The following is a 19,181-nucleotide window of genomic DNA, read 5'->3' on the forward strand; positions in this document are numbered from 1 at the left end:
GTTAAAGAGGGAAATTCAATTCAGCAAATACACGACTAAGTATAAACCATTTTGAAACTTTGTTTTCTACCACTGATAAAAGACCTCAATGCATTGATATGTTTTACAAGTATCAACTGAATCAAATTTTTCGTAACAAATCTTAACATCTGTCCTCAGACACCACGTTTTAGAAATGTTTAAATAGCCCTGTAAACTAATCAATTCCCTATAAACATATATTTCCCTACACGCTGTTTTAAACTTTACCTCCTCTCTGGGACCTTGAATTCCTTGCGTAGCTGTTCAGCAGGTTTGTGACTGTTCTCCACAATAAGTCTATATATGGTCTGGTGTAGAGACAGGTCCATATAAGGACGGTTAAACTCCTCCTCCATCCGTCGCTGGTACCTCAGTAACTTCATCTGCTCATCTGTTTGCTGTAATGTAACACTAACTTTAACAACGTATAGAGAATTTGAATGGCTTCATCTTTGGTAGTATATATTTTACAAACAGAATATCGATATCTTTAATGAGTCTGTCACACAAATCAATACACATCTGTATTGTGCACACCTGTATAGTACACATTTATATTGTACTATTCTGACAGGAAAATGTTATTTTTTTGTACATAAAAAAAATAATGGTCATAAGTTTTATCATCAAATGTGAACATCAATTGGTAGATTTCTACCGCAGTGGTTCAAAAAATTTCTGATATTTCAGTAGTAAAATACTGTTGTAAATGGCTATATACGGTATGCATCAAGTTATAAAGGATCTGGATAATATTATGTTCCTGGCTGACGGTACCAAATTTACCCCTGGTAGAAGAACAGCAAATATTCCATGATTTTGAAAGAGCATAGTTAAATTTTACTTCTGTAAATATTTCCTGAAAGTAAGGATTAAAGTGAATTACAATAATTACTAATTCATGTCATCAAACTTGAACAAACTTTGAGAATTACCTTGACAGCAAATTCGTTCTTAGCTCTAGCGTAGCAGTTCATGGCTTGTTTTAATGTTTCACATCTGTCATCCAGTCTCTGAAATGACACATAAATGAATATAAAGTAATATCATAAACAGAACAAACCTCTTACAAACTGGCATTAGATTTACTTAACATTTTATCAAAACTCTTGATGACAATGCAGCATATTAACATAAATGTATAGCAGATATATTTTGCTTGGGTTTTATTTTCGTTATTTCGTGTTTCTACGAAATCTATGAATTCTAAACACCAGCAGAGCTAAATATTAGTTCTGACATTATGAAGAAGTGTCATAGTAACGTACCATTTAAGAACATTTTTTTAATCAACTAAGCCATAGAAGCTGGGATAAGCATATTTCGATAATGGATAAATATATCCCTTAACTACTCGGAGATGCTATTTATACAATGCAATGTTTTAGTTTTAGTCATTTATCAAAGACATGGTGTAAGGTGTAAACAGACCAAATCATTAATGTTCTAATAATAGACAACAGTACAAGTACTTACCTATAAATTCTTTTGAGTGAAATTACTGATACAAGATTTTCGCACACATTGACAAGCTGTGAAACGGTGCCAAAACAGATCTACCCTCAGCTTATCACACTCAAAATGTGTAACGTTCCAAAACAGATCTACCCTCAGCTTATCACACTCAAAATGAACAAAGCAAACTAAAACTACACTACGTGAAAATTATATTGATATACAACTGATCCGAGAATTATAGGAAGCAGTGTAGAGTGAAATTTAACTCCAATAAATAGGATCTGAAAATCAAAACTTGATTAATGATGACCACACAATTTAAAGCACAATAGAGTATTCATCAAGAATAGACTTACTTCATCATCAAAACTCTTGATGACCTAGAATATTTACTTCATCATCAAAACTCTTGATGACCTAGAATATTTACTTCATCATCGAAACTCTTGATAAACTAGAATAGACTTACTTCATCATCAAAACTTTTGATGACCTAGAATAGACTTACTTCATCATCAAAACTCTTGATGACCTAGAATATTTACTTCATCATCGAAACTCTTGATAAACTAGAATAGACTTACTTCATCATCAAAACTTTTGATGACCTAGAATAGACTTACTTCATCATCAAAACTCTTGACCACCTTACAGTTGGCCTCCTCCAGGAAGTTGTCCTCCTGATAATATAGATCCTCCATCATCTGTGGATTTTGGTGGCGACAATACTGAAACACGAGATTGTATCATTTCTATAGACCTAAAACAGGTCAAATCTTCAGTAAATATTTCACTCTGAAGTATCTTAACATATTTTTAGATGCATTGGAATAAAACACAGTACCTAGACCTTGTAAAATTCAGGTTTATAATCTGTAAAGATATCTAACAATACATGGAGACCAATTAAACAAAACGATTCAGCGAATTACAGTCCACCACCAAATGTGAAATTATATGCCATGAATGTACAGGGAATGAGTTTGTGTTAGATCTTAATGCTAAAGTCTGACTGCTTGACAGATCCACTTCTTTCAATACTTGCATTTAGAGGTATTTATATGAATGAATTATGTAATTGTTATATAACAACCCATACTACAAGAAAGACGATGGAGCCCAGACAAACTTTTTCTTTGATGTAGGTCGAAGGTCAAAATGTAAGTCAGCGTGACCTACTTTTGGTACATGACAAAGTGCTTCACCTAATGTAGCTGAGCCATGAGCCCATGCCCCAATTATCAAGTTCTAGTGTAAGAGATTCAATCCGGACAAACTTTTCCATTGATGTAGGTCAAAGCAACCTAATTTTGATGCACAACACCTCGCCTAGGTGAACATGTGACCCATGTATGAAATTCCAGTGACTAGAAGTGCAGGTGAGCCTGGACAAGATAAAGTGCAGCAGGAAGAAGGACAGAAAGACTGAAGGACGAATTTGACAGACACACCACAAATCTATATTCTCCATGTTCCTGATTGGGGACTTGCAGATCCCTTGCACTTATAGAGAGAGATAACTTACCTGTATAAAGAGAGAATAGGCTATGGGCATGTTTCTGATTGGGGACTTATAGAGAGAGATAACTTACCTGTATAAAGAGAGAATAGGCTATGGGCATGTTTCTGATTGGGGACTTATAGAGAGAGATAACTTACCTGTATAAAGAGAGAATAGGCTATGGGCATGTTTCTGATTGGGGACTTATAGAGAGAGATAACTTACCTGTATAAAGAGAGAATAGGCTATGGGCATGTTTCTGATTGGGGACTTATAGAGAGAGATAACTTACCTGTATAAAGAGAGAATAGGCTATGGGCATGTTTCTGATGGCCATGAAGAAATCTCCATCTTTCATATCATTCTTGAGCTTCAGAAGCACTGTGTAAACTGTGGCAAATACAAATAGACATACAACTTAAATAACACACATCACATTACAAAGTTGTACATATAAAACTAGTATTAAAATGTAATAAATTGAGGTCAATATGGACAGGTTTGGCTGTATGTAACACACCAAGGTCAGTATACAGAGGTTTGGTTGTATGTAAAATACCAAGGTCAGTATTCAGTATACAGAGGTTTGGTTGTATGTTACACACCAAGGTCAGTAAACACAGGTTTGACTGTATGTAACATACCAAGGTCAGTAAACACAGGTTTGACTGTATGTAACACACCAAGGTCAGTAAACACAGGTTTGGCTGTATGTAACATACCAAAGTCAGTAAACACAGGTTTGGCTGTATGTAACATTATGCAAGGTCAGTATACACAGGTTTGGCTGTATGTTACATACCCAGGTCAGTATACACAGGTTTAGCTGTATGTAACATACCAAGGTCAGTAAACACAGGTTTGGCTGTATGTAACATATCAAGGTCAGTATCAACAGGTTTGGCTGTATGTAACTTACCAAGGTCAGTATACACAGGTTTGGCTGTATGTAACATACCAAGGTCAGTATACAGAGGTTTGACTGTATGTAACTTACCAAAGTCAGTAAACACAGGTTTGACTGTATGTAACATACCAAGGTCAGTATACACAGGTTTGGCTGTATGTTACACACCAAGGTCAGTAAATACAGGTTTGACTGTATGTAACATACCAAGGTCAGTAAACACAGGTTTGACTGTATGTTACATACCAAGGTCAGTATACAGAGGTTTGGCTGTATGTAACATACCAAAGTCAGTAAACACATGTTTGGCTGTATGTAACATACCAAGGTCAGTATACACAGGTTTGGCTGTATGTTACATACCAAGGTCAGTATACACAGGTTTGGCTGTATGTAACTTACCAAGGTCAGTATACACAGGTTGGACTGTATGTAACATACCAAGGTCAGTATACAGAGGTTGACCTATGTAACAAACCAAGGTCAGTATACACAGGTTTGTCTGTATGTAACATACGAAGGTCAGTATACACAGGTTTGTCTGTATGTAACATACCAAGGTCAGTATACACAGGTTTGACTGTATGTAACTTACCAAGGTCAGTGTCCCCACTCTCTATGGCCTTAGATAAAGCCAGCTGGTCTTTGCTCATCTTCATAAGGAGGGGAACCTGTTGGGCTGCTCGGGGCTCAAAGTCCAACAACTGAAGACAGAACACACACTATCAATAAAAATATCAAATGTAAATTTTAGTTTATAGTCAGAAGTGATTTTTAGTGTTTATTGCATTTTGCCAGTGAAATATAAAAATTTATCAAACTAATAAAACTAATATTTTTACTGCATAGATGAGCAGTGAAAATATAAATTTTGCAGTGAAAATATAAGTTTTTTGTTTTTGACCAATCAGAGCGAGCCTTTGTATTCACCTCATTGAAACTTGCCTATCTTTCCAATCGAAGCGAAGACAGATCAATTGGTTATTTTGCTGTATTTCTGAAATATTCAGACTAGTTTTTGCCAAAATAATCACTTGACGTTAGCTTTTCATGCACGGATTCTCCATTAAAAGTAGAAAACACTTAAATTGTGTTGGTCAGTTCTTTCAAAATGAAGCTATCAAAACTGTCATTCAATACGACATTCACTAATACTTACCCTAATGGCCAAGTCTGTTCGGCCACATTCCAGAGCTTGACTAGCGATATCACAGTACGACACACCAGGGGTATCACCAAGTTTCTGAGCGATGGCTCGAGCTATTGTCTCATCATCTTCATTCTTCTGTTTTACCTACAAAAGGATAATATAGCACATTGATATCAATGACAATAGAAATGAAAATGAATTGTTGATGAAACTACTTTCTACCACAATACCCCGTGTTATTCAACTCTCAGACCATCAGTTAATCATTACAGCTGTTGGTTAACAATCTGTTTATACCACACGTGGTATAAACTCTGTACGCATTTTGATTGGTTAACACGGTGAACTTTGACCCAAGCTGCAATTGTTATTGACGTCATCAATAATCTAATGACGTCACATCACTGGGTCCCGGACGTCACCGGTACACTTTATTTGCATACGCGAATATTATACTTGGCCACGTTTCCCTTTGATTCAAGCCGATATTATTGTGGTAGAAACAGGTCACACGACTCGTGATTGTTGGATATGGAATTTATTTCACACGAGTAAGTTATTTTTTAAAAGTTGCAAAAAACACTCGCTAAAGCTCGTGTCTTTTGTAACTTTTAAAAAATAACTTACTCGTGTGAAATAAATTCCATATCCAACAACCACTCGTTGTGTAACCTCTATGTACATCATCAAAATTGCACAAAAAAAATGTACATGTATGTACATTTATATGAGAGGACTCCCAGGAAACTGGATAAAATGTGGTCCTACAAGAAAGAAAGATTTTGCATTAATCCTCCAATAAGCTACTTATATAATAAATATCACGACAGAATTATTTGACAATTCAAATATAAACGTTGTTTACCTTGTAACAGGCCCAATGAGCCAGAATTCGACTAGCTCCCTCCTGGTCCGGGATCTTGAGATACTGACATATTTTGATGGCGAGGTGAAACATCTTCCTGAGAACTAACCTATCAATCATTACAGCCATAGAGAGATGCTCCAATCTGACACCAAGTTAAGGGCTTTTTGTTCAATATGAAAACAATAAAGACAATGAAGACAATAAAATTGTCTTTAATCAAAAACAAGAGTACCGTGGGGAAGAACAATATACAGCCATCAAATGTCATATAGTGCTATATACTATCTTGCATTAAAATAAGATTTGCATCACCTTAAGAGTGGTTAGATGGAATGCTATAAAAATTACAGTTCACTACAAAGTCAATGTTTAATATTTAAACAATTTGAGGGAAACAAACAAGAGGCCCATGGGCCTTAATGGTCATCTGACTCTAAAGACCCTTTTACTATTGTAGTATACATACTCAGTCACAAGTATCGTGGTACTGTTGGCCATAATGGCCATCTTGGATTTTGGTCTGACCAGAAAAACAACAAAACTTTTTCAAGGACCATTTCAAGATCATTTTAGACAAGTTTGAGTTGAATATCACAGGTGGAACTTGAGAAGACGTTTGAAATATGTGTTGTTCAAGAAAACCATGATTGCACAATCATGTTACAAGAAGGCCGCCGTGGCTGCCATGTCAATGTTTTTACGAAGTTGAAAGATAACAACACTTGGCTCCCTTCCTTAACATCCTCACCAATTTCCAGCTCAATGGGACCAGTGGAACTGGAGAAGTTCAAAATGTGTTTTTCAAGATGGCTGCCAAGATTACTGGGTAAGCTCGTAGTTAAATAGATGAAATGTGTTCTGTTTTCAGACCTCTAATACATAACTGAACAGGTACATGTAATCATAAAAACAAATATATAAACAAATTTGAGTCTCCTAGTGCTTTGGATACTTAATTAGTAATAAATATTTATATTATCTAAGGAGTATAAGCAACAGTTTTTGCCTACATGGCCTATGTAGCTTTTCAACCCTCACCACAGCCCAAATGACACCCAAGGCATTTTGTTCTAATAAACTAAAATTCATCGAATTTGATACAATCACCATGATACATGTATATTATCTAGGTAACATACAGCAAGCATTTTATATTGAATTTTACTTTAATTTTGTAAAAAAAATTACGAATAAATCAGTCAATATGACTCATGTCCAAAATACTATAAAATAAATTGAGAAGAAACATTTTAATTTTCATGTATTTGTACATAAATTTGAGTTATTTTCATATAATTTTAATGTTTTGTGTACTATGTAGGAATACATGTATAGACAAACTTTGCTCCATCATTACTTGTGGAAATCTTATACATATGTACATCTCTCCTGAAATTCTCACACGTTTTTGTAGTAGCAACAGAAATCTTAAGAGTGAGAAGGATACTGAGTGTAGGTAATGGGGATTCCGATCTTGTGATGGCGGACTTGGTTGATGACACGTAACATCTGACACATATTGACAAACGTCTCGGGGCTGTAGTCGGTGAGAAAACACTTCCCAAATGTTGCCGCCTGTAATAACCACACACTACACTATGACAGAAAGTTTACAACAGTGATTCGATCTACTAAAACAATATTTGACACGAAATCATCCATTTGCAACATACATAAATTCCTCAAGCAGTGACTTTTCTAAGCTTTTCTACACAATTAACTAAATCAAAGTTTGAGGAATTTTTAAACAAGAGGCCCATGGGCCTTGTCGGTCACCTGAGTTTTGGAATATTTCAGTTAATTTGACCATTTTGGCCCCTCCCATAAGCCTCTTAGGATCAGTCAGTGCCAATATGAACATAATATTCAACAGACATCCCATATCGATAATTCTAACCAAGTTTGTATTATTCCCAATGTCAATTAGAACAAATAATGGTCAAACAGTGAAATTAACCCACTCCAGGGGGAAACATGAGACCTCAGGGTCATAAAATTCTAATTTTTGGTAAAGGATTTTTAGACCTTTCTATCTATGAAGAGTATTTGATTCTACTATAATATCTTAAGTCAATTTGACACTTTTTGACCCCGCCCTTATGCCCCTGGGGGGTGGGGACCACATAATTCACAATTTTGGTTGACCTTTGATCATTTAAGCTTCCTGCCAAATTTCATTGAATTTAGTTCAGCAGTTTTGGAGAAGAAGTCGAAAATATAAATTGTTTACAACACACGACGCCAGACAAAAGGAAATCACAATAAGTCAACTAAGACTTCGTCTCAGGTGACCTAGAAAGCAAATCAATTTTAACAAAGTTTTCTTTTTTAATTTGAGAAATGAATCAATTGAGTGTAAATAACTGATTGTGGATCTTTATTGTTTTAGAAACAACAATTCTGACTACGTATACTGGAATTTGAAGATGAAAGTTAATTATAAATAAAAGTCACAAACCCAGTAGTTGATTTTTTGTAGCTCTATCCATGTGCTTTGTTTACTGGTAATTAACAAGTTCTGTTCGACTATAATTAGTCAATAACTTTTATTATCCATAATATGGTATTATAATGTGGATAACATTATAATGAAAATTTTTGATCTGCTACCCCAAATCCTGTTCAGTCTATCCCTTCAAATCACATATAAGTCTATGTCAGCACTGACAGCACTGTCTTGAGTTCTTTGCTTTGAATTAACTATTTTATACAATGTAATGCCAAAATTTCACAAGACCGGACACAAAATTCAGGAGATTTTAGCAATTCGTGTTGTGTGTACTGTAATTTGGTAAAGACCTTACTTCAGTCTTTATACGGTACTTACCCGTAGTAAAGCTTTCTGTTTGTTGTTTTGTGTGTACAGTAATTTGGTAAAGACATTATTTCAGCCGTTTTTTACGGTACTTACCCGTAGTAAAGCTTTTTGTTTGTCAGTTTCTATCTCAAACCCTGCGGCTTCTATACACTGGTTTACAGCGACTTCCAGCTTGTCTTTGATCATACGGATGTACTCATCTGCTTTCTGGGATCCTTTCTACAAATATTAATGTTACACAGACCAATTTTGACTGACAAATTTGATACTGAATTTCACAAATTGAAGTTTGAATGGAGGCAACATCCCATTGTTACTTTCAAATTATTTTTGTTTTACATAAAGTATGAGAATTAAAAGTATTTTAAAACCTGTGTTAAGGCTAGAGACTTTGTTACTGTGTATCAAACCTGTGTTTCTAGTTAATGTAGGTCAAACACTTAAATTTTACTACAGAATTATGAGCATTGGATTAAACTAAGCTCTATCATGGACTGGTATACTTGAATCACAAGGAATCAGTAATATATAACTTTCTTAAGAAACTATGTCAACATGTCCCAGTATCTTAAGTCAACATGTCCCAGTATCTTAAGTCAACATGTCCCAGTATCTTAAGTCAACATGTCCCAGTATCTTAAGTCAACATGTCCCAGTATCTTAAGTCAACATGTCCCAGTATCTTAAGTCAACATGTCCCAGTATCTTAAGTCAACATGTCCCAGTATCTTAAGTCAACATGTCCCAGTATCTTAAGTCAACATGTCCCAGTATCTTATGTCAACATGTCCCAGTATCTTAAGTCAACATGTCCCAGTATCTTAAGTCAACATGTCCCAGTATCTTAAGTCAACATGTCCCAGTATCTTAAGTCAACATGTCCCAGTATCTTATGTCAACATGTCCCAGTATCTTAAGTCAACATGTCCCAGTATCTTAAGTCAACATGTCCCAGTATCTTATGTCAACATGTCCCAGTATCTTATGTCAACATGTCCCAGTATCTTATGTCAACATGTCCCAGTATCTTAAGTCAACATGTCCCAGTATCTTAAGTCAACATGTCCCAGTATCTTATGTCAACATGTCCCAGTATCTTATGTCAACATGTCCCAGTATCTTTAGTCAACATGTCCCAGTATCTTAAGTCAACATGTCCCAGTATCTTAAGTCAACATGTCCCAGTATCTTAAGTCAACATGTCCCAGTATCTTATGTCAACATGTCCCAGTATCTTAAGTCAACATGTCCCAGTATCTTAAGTCAACATGTCCCAGTATCTTAAGTCAACATGTCCCAGTATCTTATGTCAACATGTCCCAGTATCTTATGTCAACATGTCCCAGTATCTTATGTCAACATGTCCCAGTATCTTAAGTCAACATGTCCCAGTATCTTAAGTCAACATGTCCCAGTATCTTATGTCAACATGTCCCAGTATCTTAAGTCAACATGTCCCAGTATCTTATGTCAACATGTCCCAGTATCTTATGTCAACATGTCCCAGTATCTTAAGTCAACATGTCCCAGTATCTTATGTCAACATGTCCCAGTATCTTATGTCAACATGTCCCAGTATCTTATGTCAACATGTCCCAGTATCTTATGTCAACATGTCCCAGTATCTTAAGAACAATGATTATCTAATCAGAGTACTTCTGAATCTTTTTCTAACTCACATGAAATTCTCGAGATGCTTCATACAACATTGCCCCCGGCTCCATAGATCCTATCTTAAATATGTGCTCTGTCACCTCTGAAACCAAATACCAAACACACTCAGTGAGTCAATAACACAAGACACACACGTTCAACGAGTCAATTAACACAAGAGACACACATTCAATGAGTCAATAACACAAGAGACACACATTCAATGAGTCAATAACACAAGAGACACACATTCAGTGTGTCAACAACACAAGACGCATATGAATAGTGATTCAATAACACAAGACACACACGTTCAGTGTGTCAATAACACAAGACACAAACGTTCATTGTGTCAATAATACAAGACACAAACGTTCATTGTGTCAATAACACAAGACACAAACGTTCATTGTGTCAATAATACAAGACACACACATTCAGTGTGTCAATAATACAAGACACACACATTCAGTGTGTCAATAACACAAGACACAAACGTTCATTGTGTCAATAATACAAGACACAAACGTTCATTGTGTCAATAACACAAGACACACACATTCAGTGTGTCAATAACACAAGACACACACATTCAGTGTGTCAATAACACAAGACACACACATTCAGTGTGTCAATAACACAAGACACACACATTCAGTATGTCAATAATACAAGACACACACATTCAGTGTGTCAATAACACAAACTACAAACGTTCAGTGTGTCAATAACACAAGACACCCACATTCAGTATGTCAATAACACAAGACACACACATTCAGTATGTCAATAATACAAGACACACACATTCAGTGTGTCAATAACACAAACTACAAACGTTCAGTGTGTCAATAACACAAGACACACACATTCAGTATGTCAATAAAACAAGACACACACGTTCATTGTGTCAATAACACAAGACACACACATTCAGTGTGTCAATAATACAAGACACACACATTCAGTGTGTCAATAACACAAGACACACACATTCAGTAAGTCAATAACACAAGACACACACATTCAGTAAGTCAATAACACAAGACACAAACGTTCATTGTGTCAATAACACAAGACACACACGTTCAGTGTGTCAATAACACAATACACACACGTTCATTGTGTCAATAACACAAGACACACACATTCAGTGTGTCAATAACACAAGACACACACATTCAGTGAGTCAATAACACAAGACACACACATTCAGTGTGTCAATAACACAAGACACACACATTCAGTAAGTCAATAACACAAGACACACACATTCAGTAAGTCAATAACACAAGACACAAACGTTCAGTGTGTCAATAACACAAGACACACACATTCAGTGTGTCAATAACACAAGACACACACATTCAGTGTGTCAATAACACAAGACACAAACGTTCATTGTGTCAATAACACAAGACACAAACGTTCACTATGTCAATAATACAAGACACACACGTTCATTGTGTCAATAACACAAGACACAAACGTTCAGTGTGTCAATAACACAAGACACACACATTCAGTGTGTCAATAACACAAGACACACACGTTCAGTGAGTCAATAACACAAGACACACACGTTCATTGTGTCAATAACACAAGACACACACGTTCAGTGTGTCAATAACACAAGACACAAACGTTCATTGTGTCAATAATACAAGACACAAACGTTCAGTGTGTCAATAATACAAGACACACACATTCAGTGTGTCAATAACACAAACTACACACGTTCAGTGTGTCATTAACACAAGACACAAACGTTCAGTGTGTCAATAACACAAGACACACACATTCAGTGTGTCAATAACACAAGACACACACGTTCAGTGTGTCAATAACACAAACTACACACGTTCAGTGAGTCAATAACACAAGACACAAACGTTCAGTGTGTCAATAACACAAGACACACACATTCAGTGTGTCAATAACACAAGACACACACGTTCAGTGTGTCAATAATACAAGACACACACATTCAGTGTGTCAATAACACAAACTACAAACGTTCAGTGTGTCAATAACACAAGACACAAACGTTCAGTGTGTCAATAACACAAGACACACACATTCAGTGTGTCAATAACACAAGACACACACATTCAGTGTGTCAATAACACAAGACACAAACGTTCATTGTGTCAATAACACAAGACACAAACGTTCACTATGTCAATAATACAAGACACACACGTTCATTGTGTCAATAACACAAGACACACACATTCAGTGTGTCAATAACACAAGACACACACGTTCAGTGAGTCAATAACACAAGACACACACGTTCATTGTGTCAATAACACAAGACACACACGTTCAGTGTGTCAATAACACAAGACACAAACGTTCATTGTGTCAATAATACAAGACACAAACGTTCAGTGTGTCAATAATACAAGACACACACATTCAGTGTGTCAATAACACAAACTACACACGTTCAGTGTGTCATTAACACAAGACACAAACGTTCAGTGTGTCAATAACACAAGACACACACATTCAGTGTGTCAATAACACAAGACACACACGTTCAGTGTGTCAATAACACAAACTACACACGTTCAGTGAGTCAATAACACAAGACACAAACGTTCAGTGTGTCAATAACACAAGACACACACATTCAGTGTGTCAATAACACAAGACACACACGTTCAGTGTGTCAATAACACAAGACACACGTTCAGTGCTCCCAGTCTGTGTACTTACCCGATACTTTGTGGAGGAACTCGTGCTGGTAATTGTAAAGAGAAGGTCCCGTACTTACCTGGTACTTTGTGGAGGAACTTGTGTTGGTAATTGTAAAGAGAAGGTCCCGTACTTACCCGGTACTTTGTGGAGGAACTTGTGTTGGTAATTGTAAAGAGAAGGTCCCGTACTTACCCGGTACTTTGTGGAGGAACTTGTGTTGGTAATTGTAAAGAGAAGGTCTGGTCTGTGTACTTACCCGGTCGTGTTGGTAATTGTAAAGAGAAGGTCCCGTACTTACCCGGTACTTTGTGGAGGAACTTGTGTTGGTAATTGTAAAGAGAAGGTCCCGTACTTACCCGGTACTTTGTGGAGGAACTTGTGTTGGTAATTGTAAAGAGAAGGTCTCGGTCTGTGTACTTACCTGGTACTTTGTGGAGGAACTTGTGTTGGTAATTGTAAAGAGAAGGTCTGGTCTGTGTACTTACCCGGTACTTTGTGGAGGAACTCGTGTTGGTAATTGTAAAGAGAAGGTCTGGTCTGTGTACTTACCCGGTACTTTGTGGAGGAACTTGTGTTGGTAATTGTAAAGAGAAGGTCCCGTACTTACCCGATACTTTGTGGAGGAACTTGTGTTGGTAATTGTAAAGAGAAGGTCTGGTCTGTGTACTTACCCGGTACTTTGTGGAGGAACTCGTGTTGGTAATTGTAAAGAGAAGGTCTGGTCTGTGTACTTACCCGGTACTTTGTGGAGGAACTCGTGTTGGTAATTGTAAAGAGAAGGTCCCGTACTTACCCGGTACTTTGTGGAGGAACTCGTGTTGGTAATTGTAAAGAGAAGGTCTGGTCTGTGTACTTACCCGGTACTTTGTGGAGGAACTCGTGTTGGTAATTGTAAAGAGAAGGTCCCGTACTTACCCGGTACTTTGTGGAGGAACTTGTGTTGGTAATTGTAAAGAGAAGGTCCCGTACTTACCCGGTACTTTGTGGAGGAACTTGTGTTGGTAATTGTAAAGAGAAGGTCTCGGTCTGTGTACTTACCCGGTACTTTGTGGAGGAACTCGTGTTGGTAATTGTAAAGAGAAGGTCTCGGTCTGTGTACTTACCCGGTACTTTGTGGAGGAACTCGTGTTGGTAATTGTAAAGAGAAGGTCTGGTCTGTGTACTTACCTGGTACTTTGTGGAGGAACTCGTGCTGGTAATTGTAAAGAGAAGGTCCCAGTCTGTGTACTTACCCGGTGTAGCATGGTATTTTGAATCATGGTGAAATGACCCCGGGGTCAAAATACCATTATGGTGAAATGACCCCGGGGTCAAAATACCATTATGGTAAAATGACCCCCCTCATGGTAGAATGTTTTTCATATATCATTTAACATATTTTTAATGAAAGCTATATTGTATCAGATAAGTGATTTTGATGCAAGTGCAGGGGGGGGTCACTTTTACAATACTTTGATATACTTATTTCACCAAACTTTTATAACAAGTTTACTTCACAAAAAATAAAGTATTTACAATATTAGATTTTGGTAGATCATTGCAAAAGCTGGGGAAGTTGGAGGTCAGTTTAGCATGACCATAATGAAACAAGATATTTTGACCTTTTTTTTCAAATTTTTTTCTTTGATAAACTTCAATTCTTTAACCTATACATTATAACAAAACAAAACAAAATTGATCTCAGGTAAGTTTTTGATGTGATCATGTACATGTAAGGAGAAAGGGGGGGGGTCACTTTACCATGGCCATGGTAAAGTGACCCCCCCTACCCCGCTCATTCCCTTCCACTACTTTTACAATACTTTGATATATCTTTTTAACCTAAATTTTATAACAAGTTTACTTCACAAAAAATAAAGTATTTACAATATTAGATTTTGGTAGATCATTGCAAAAGCTGGGGAAGTTGGAGGTCAGTTTAGCATGACCATAATGAAACAAGATATTTTGACCTTTTTTTTTCAAATTTTTTTTTTTGATAAACTTCAATTCTTTAACCTATACATTATAACAAAACAAAACAAAATTGATCTCAGGTAAGTTTTTGATGTGATCATGTACATGTAAGGAGAAAGGGGGGGGGGGGGGGGGGTCACTTTACCATGGCCATGGTAAAGTGACCCCCCCTCCCCCGCTCATTCCCTTCCACTACTTTTACAATACTTTGATATACCTATTTCACCAAACTTTTATAACAAGTTTACTTCACAAAAAATAAAGTATTCACAATATTAGATTTTGGTAGATCATTGCAAAAGCTGGGGCAGGTTTGGGTCACTTTACCATGACCGTAATGAAATACTTTTTTAAAAAACCTCAATTCCTTAAACTATACATTAAAACAAAACTAAATTGATCTCAGATAAGTTTTTGATGTGATCATGTAAGGGGGAGGAAGGGGGGGGGGGGGGGGGGGGGGGGGGTCACTTTACCATGGCCATTTTTGTGATTGACTTTTTTTTCACAAAATATTTTAAAAAAAAACAACTCAATTCCTTAAACTATCCATCATAACAAAACAAGATTTGTCTAAGAAAAGTTTTTGATGTGATCATGTAGGTGTGATATGGTAGTGTAAGAAGTAAAATTGATCAATATATATTAATCAATTTTACTTACTACGCTACTATATCCATAATGAAATAAAATATTTTACCCTTTTTTCTTAATAAACCTTAATTCCTTAATCGAAACATTATAACAAATCTAAATTGGCCTGAGATAATTGATATTGATGTGAGTTATGTAAGGAGGGGGGGTCGCTTTCCCCCACTCCTCACATGACTCACATTGACATCACTTGTTGTTGTTATAATGTTAACATCCAAACATTTTGTAGATGCTTTATGTTCTCACATATAGATTGATTAATTAATTGAAATAAATTAATGAACATTTTGGTTAAATAAGTATTATTCTATAAATCATATCGTGAAGTATCAACAGAATTGTATTGGGGTAGATCATTTCAAGTTGTGGCAGGTCTATACATTAACAGCAACATGATTTGGATTGGCTTTGGTAAAGGGACCCCCTCCCCCTCCATCAAGAAATAGTTTTTTGCCAAATCTTTCAGTAGTTTACTTCAATTGATTAACTGAATTAATTTTTAATTTAAAAAATAAAAACCAACACAATATAAAATATTGTTAACTTTGTAGGTGTGTGTGGAGGGGCGGGAGGGGGGGGTCACTTTACCATGGCCATGGTAAAATGACCCCCCCCCCCCCCCCTCATTACATGACTCACATTAAATTCACTGATAACGATTCAATTCAATTTTTTTAAATGTATAGATTAATGAATTGAGGTTTATTGGAAAATATTAAGTGAAAACAATTAAATCCACAAAAAAATATTTTCACTATAATCATGGTAAAGTGACTCCCCTCTCCCAACCTCTCTTGATAACTCACATCAAAATCACCTACCCCAAGACCAATTTTCTTGACTTTATTTATGTATATTTTAATGAATGGAAGTAAAACAAATTAAATATTGTTAACTTAGAAGGTGTGTATGGAGGGGCGGGAGGGGGGGGATCACTTTACCATAGTCATGGTAAAGTGACCCCCCCCCCCCCCCCCCCCCCCCAAGCATAAACGACTCATCAAAGTCAGACCAATTTTGTTGTTGTTGAAATTTATAGAATTTATATTGATGTATACTGATAAAGGTTTTGTGAAAATAAGTCACTTACCATTACCAAAATTAATGATAAAAAAAGCTTTATTTCTCCATTGATGTTCTCCATCAACTATTCACCTATATTTCACTCTATAGACAACCTACCCACCGAAATTTGTTCTGTTTATAATGATACAATATTGTTTTAATGAAAATATGTTAAATGATATATGAAAATCATGTTTTTAGTGACTCTAATATGGGGGGGTCACTTTACCATAGGGGGGGGGGGGGGGTCATTTTACCATAATGGTATTTTGACCCCGGGGTCAATTTACCATGGGGGTCAAAATACCATACTACACCGGTACTTTGTGGAGGAACTCGTGTTGGTAATTGTAAAGAGAAGGTCCCGTACTTACCCGGTACTTTGTGGAGGAACTCGTGCTGGTAATTGCCGATGATTCTGGTGCCGTCCATCTCTTGTACTAAGTGGACTGGTGACTCAAAGTTATATCTGACCACAAGATAAGGAACTGGCCATAATAAATCTCAACACTACCATCCAACATTTATTGTTTTACCCTGATAATTATTACATGTAGTCTATCAGTATCAGTGGAATTATACCTGTCCATGATACATCTAGTTGTCAAAAATCAATAATGGATATTTTTGTTTGTTTTTGTTTAACTTCCTTATAACAGCGAGGGTCATTTAAGGACGTGCCAGGTTTTAGAGGTGGAGGAAGGCCGGAGTACCCGGAGAAAAACCAAAGGCCAACAGTCAGTACCTGGCAACTGCCCCACGTAGGTTTCGAACTCGCAACCCAAAGGTGGAAGGCTAGCGTTAAAGTGTCGTGGCACCTTAACCACGCGGCCCCCAATCATGGATATAGCTGGTGCACGTCGTCAACTTTACCATTATGGAGTAGAATACATAGATATAATTTTGTTCTCTCTACTGATAACAATCAGAAAGAAAAACTTATTCAAAAATTTATATTATTCATTTAAATTTTATTTGTTGTTTTGTATTTAAAGGGGTATTCCTTCGATCGCACATCAGAAACATGCACAATTTGTATTGATGAAATCTATGTCCGAACGATGGTTATATGAGAGTTTGTGCCTACAAGTAATGAAATTAACACCAAATTTGGCAAAATGTATAGGAAAAAGGTGTATCGTATACAAATACTGTATGTCCAGTAATTAGTGATACTTTGGGTCAAATTAAGAATTTTCAGGACTTAATACTCAAAGAATTCTTTGGTTTATCTTGAGAGTAAAACTGCCTTATCAATATAAAGATCAACTTTTATCAGTACATAATTTTTTTAATACGTATTTTCCAGTAAGTTTAATATTAATGACCTAAACTTTATTCAAACTTAGGAACGCCTCTTTAAGCCTTTGTTCACCTCAATTTCACAGATTTATACACGAAGTATAAGGATACCGTATCCAGTCTTTCTGAGGCCCCACAACCACCATCAGGGTACCCCACAGAGCCACCACTGCTCCGATCCCACACCTGAAAGGTCAAGGCCGTTCATGAATGTCAAAGTTTAACACGTTATTGTACATGAAAAAGTATATATAGGTCAAGGTCATTTTGACAAAACAATGTATCTAATAGAGGCTCCCTAAAGTAAACAAATTCTGAACACTTCAAAGATGAGAAAGGCAATTATTACAATTATCTATTTCCATACTTGCCAACTTTTTAAAATTCTCATGGGGGAGAAAGTGCGTGAGCGACATTTTTTTGACCGGAAAACACATTTCACGCGCGACACATTTAGCAAACAAAAACTAAGGGGAGATAATTTGCTATTGGAAAATAAATTCCTTGCATGAACACTTGAGCTTCCTTCCCTCACTGAAAAAAAGGGGGGAAAAACTTATTTCAAGCTTGGCCAATGATCTTTTTTATTCAAGTTTGGAAAGATAATTATTTAAGCAACAAGTTACAAAAAAAAAAAAAAAAAAATGCAAAATTACATCATTTTTAATTATTTCTGGAAATGATTTAACTCACTGTTCACTCTAAATAAAAGTATTTACTTAGATATGTTATGAAAATTATGTTGTAAGATAGATGTCAGTCAATTAAATGCAAGTTATCACAATGATATCACTTTCTATCAAGCTTTCTCTCCAGCAGTAAACTTCAAAAGAAAATACCTAAACTGTCACGATAAATTTCTAGAGTACAATATAATATCTGAATGAAATTTCAAATGTTTCCTTTGGATTACAACAAAGACAATGATACAAAAAATAAAATAAAAAGGGCTGTACCAGCAGTTGTAATCACTATATAAGCTTAGGCTTACAACTCAGTACTTTGTAGGTGGGGACTGATACTTAAATTCAAAGTTTTAACATGACAGTATTTAGTTTAAGAAAGTGAGTATTTGTGGACATGTTTCTGTCTTTCAAATGTGGAATTTAGTTCTAATGACAC

General features: G+C 36.1%; 1 protein-coding gene across 1 annotated transcript; it reads right to left on the minus strand.

The window, feature by feature from the left end:
• Window positions 1–227: 227 nt before the first annotated feature.
• On the minus strand, window positions 228–18,245 carry LOC117320680 (vacuolar protein sorting-associated protein 16 homolog; the record flags this gene model as incomplete). Its single annotated transcript, XM_033875195.1, has 12 exons — window positions 228–419; window positions 957–1,034; window positions 2,103–2,207; window positions 3,273–3,370; window positions 4,483–4,591; window positions 5,047–5,181; window positions 5,903–6,047; window positions 7,353–7,480; window positions 8,817–8,942; window positions 10,403–10,479; window positions 17,132–17,226; window positions 18,171–18,245. Coding segments are annotated over 12 exons (1,345 nt in total), but the record flags the coding sequence as incomplete, so codon positions are not given.
• Between the last annotated feature and the right edge of the window lie 936 nt (window positions 18,246–19,181).

Source organism: Pecten maximus, unplaced genomic scaffold (genome assembly GCF_902652985.1).
Source record: "Pecten maximus unplaced genomic scaffold, xPecMax1.1, whole genome shotgun sequence".
NCBI classification, from domain to species: domain Eukaryota; kingdom Metazoa; phylum Mollusca; class Bivalvia; order Pectinida; family Pectinidae; genus Pecten; species Pecten maximus.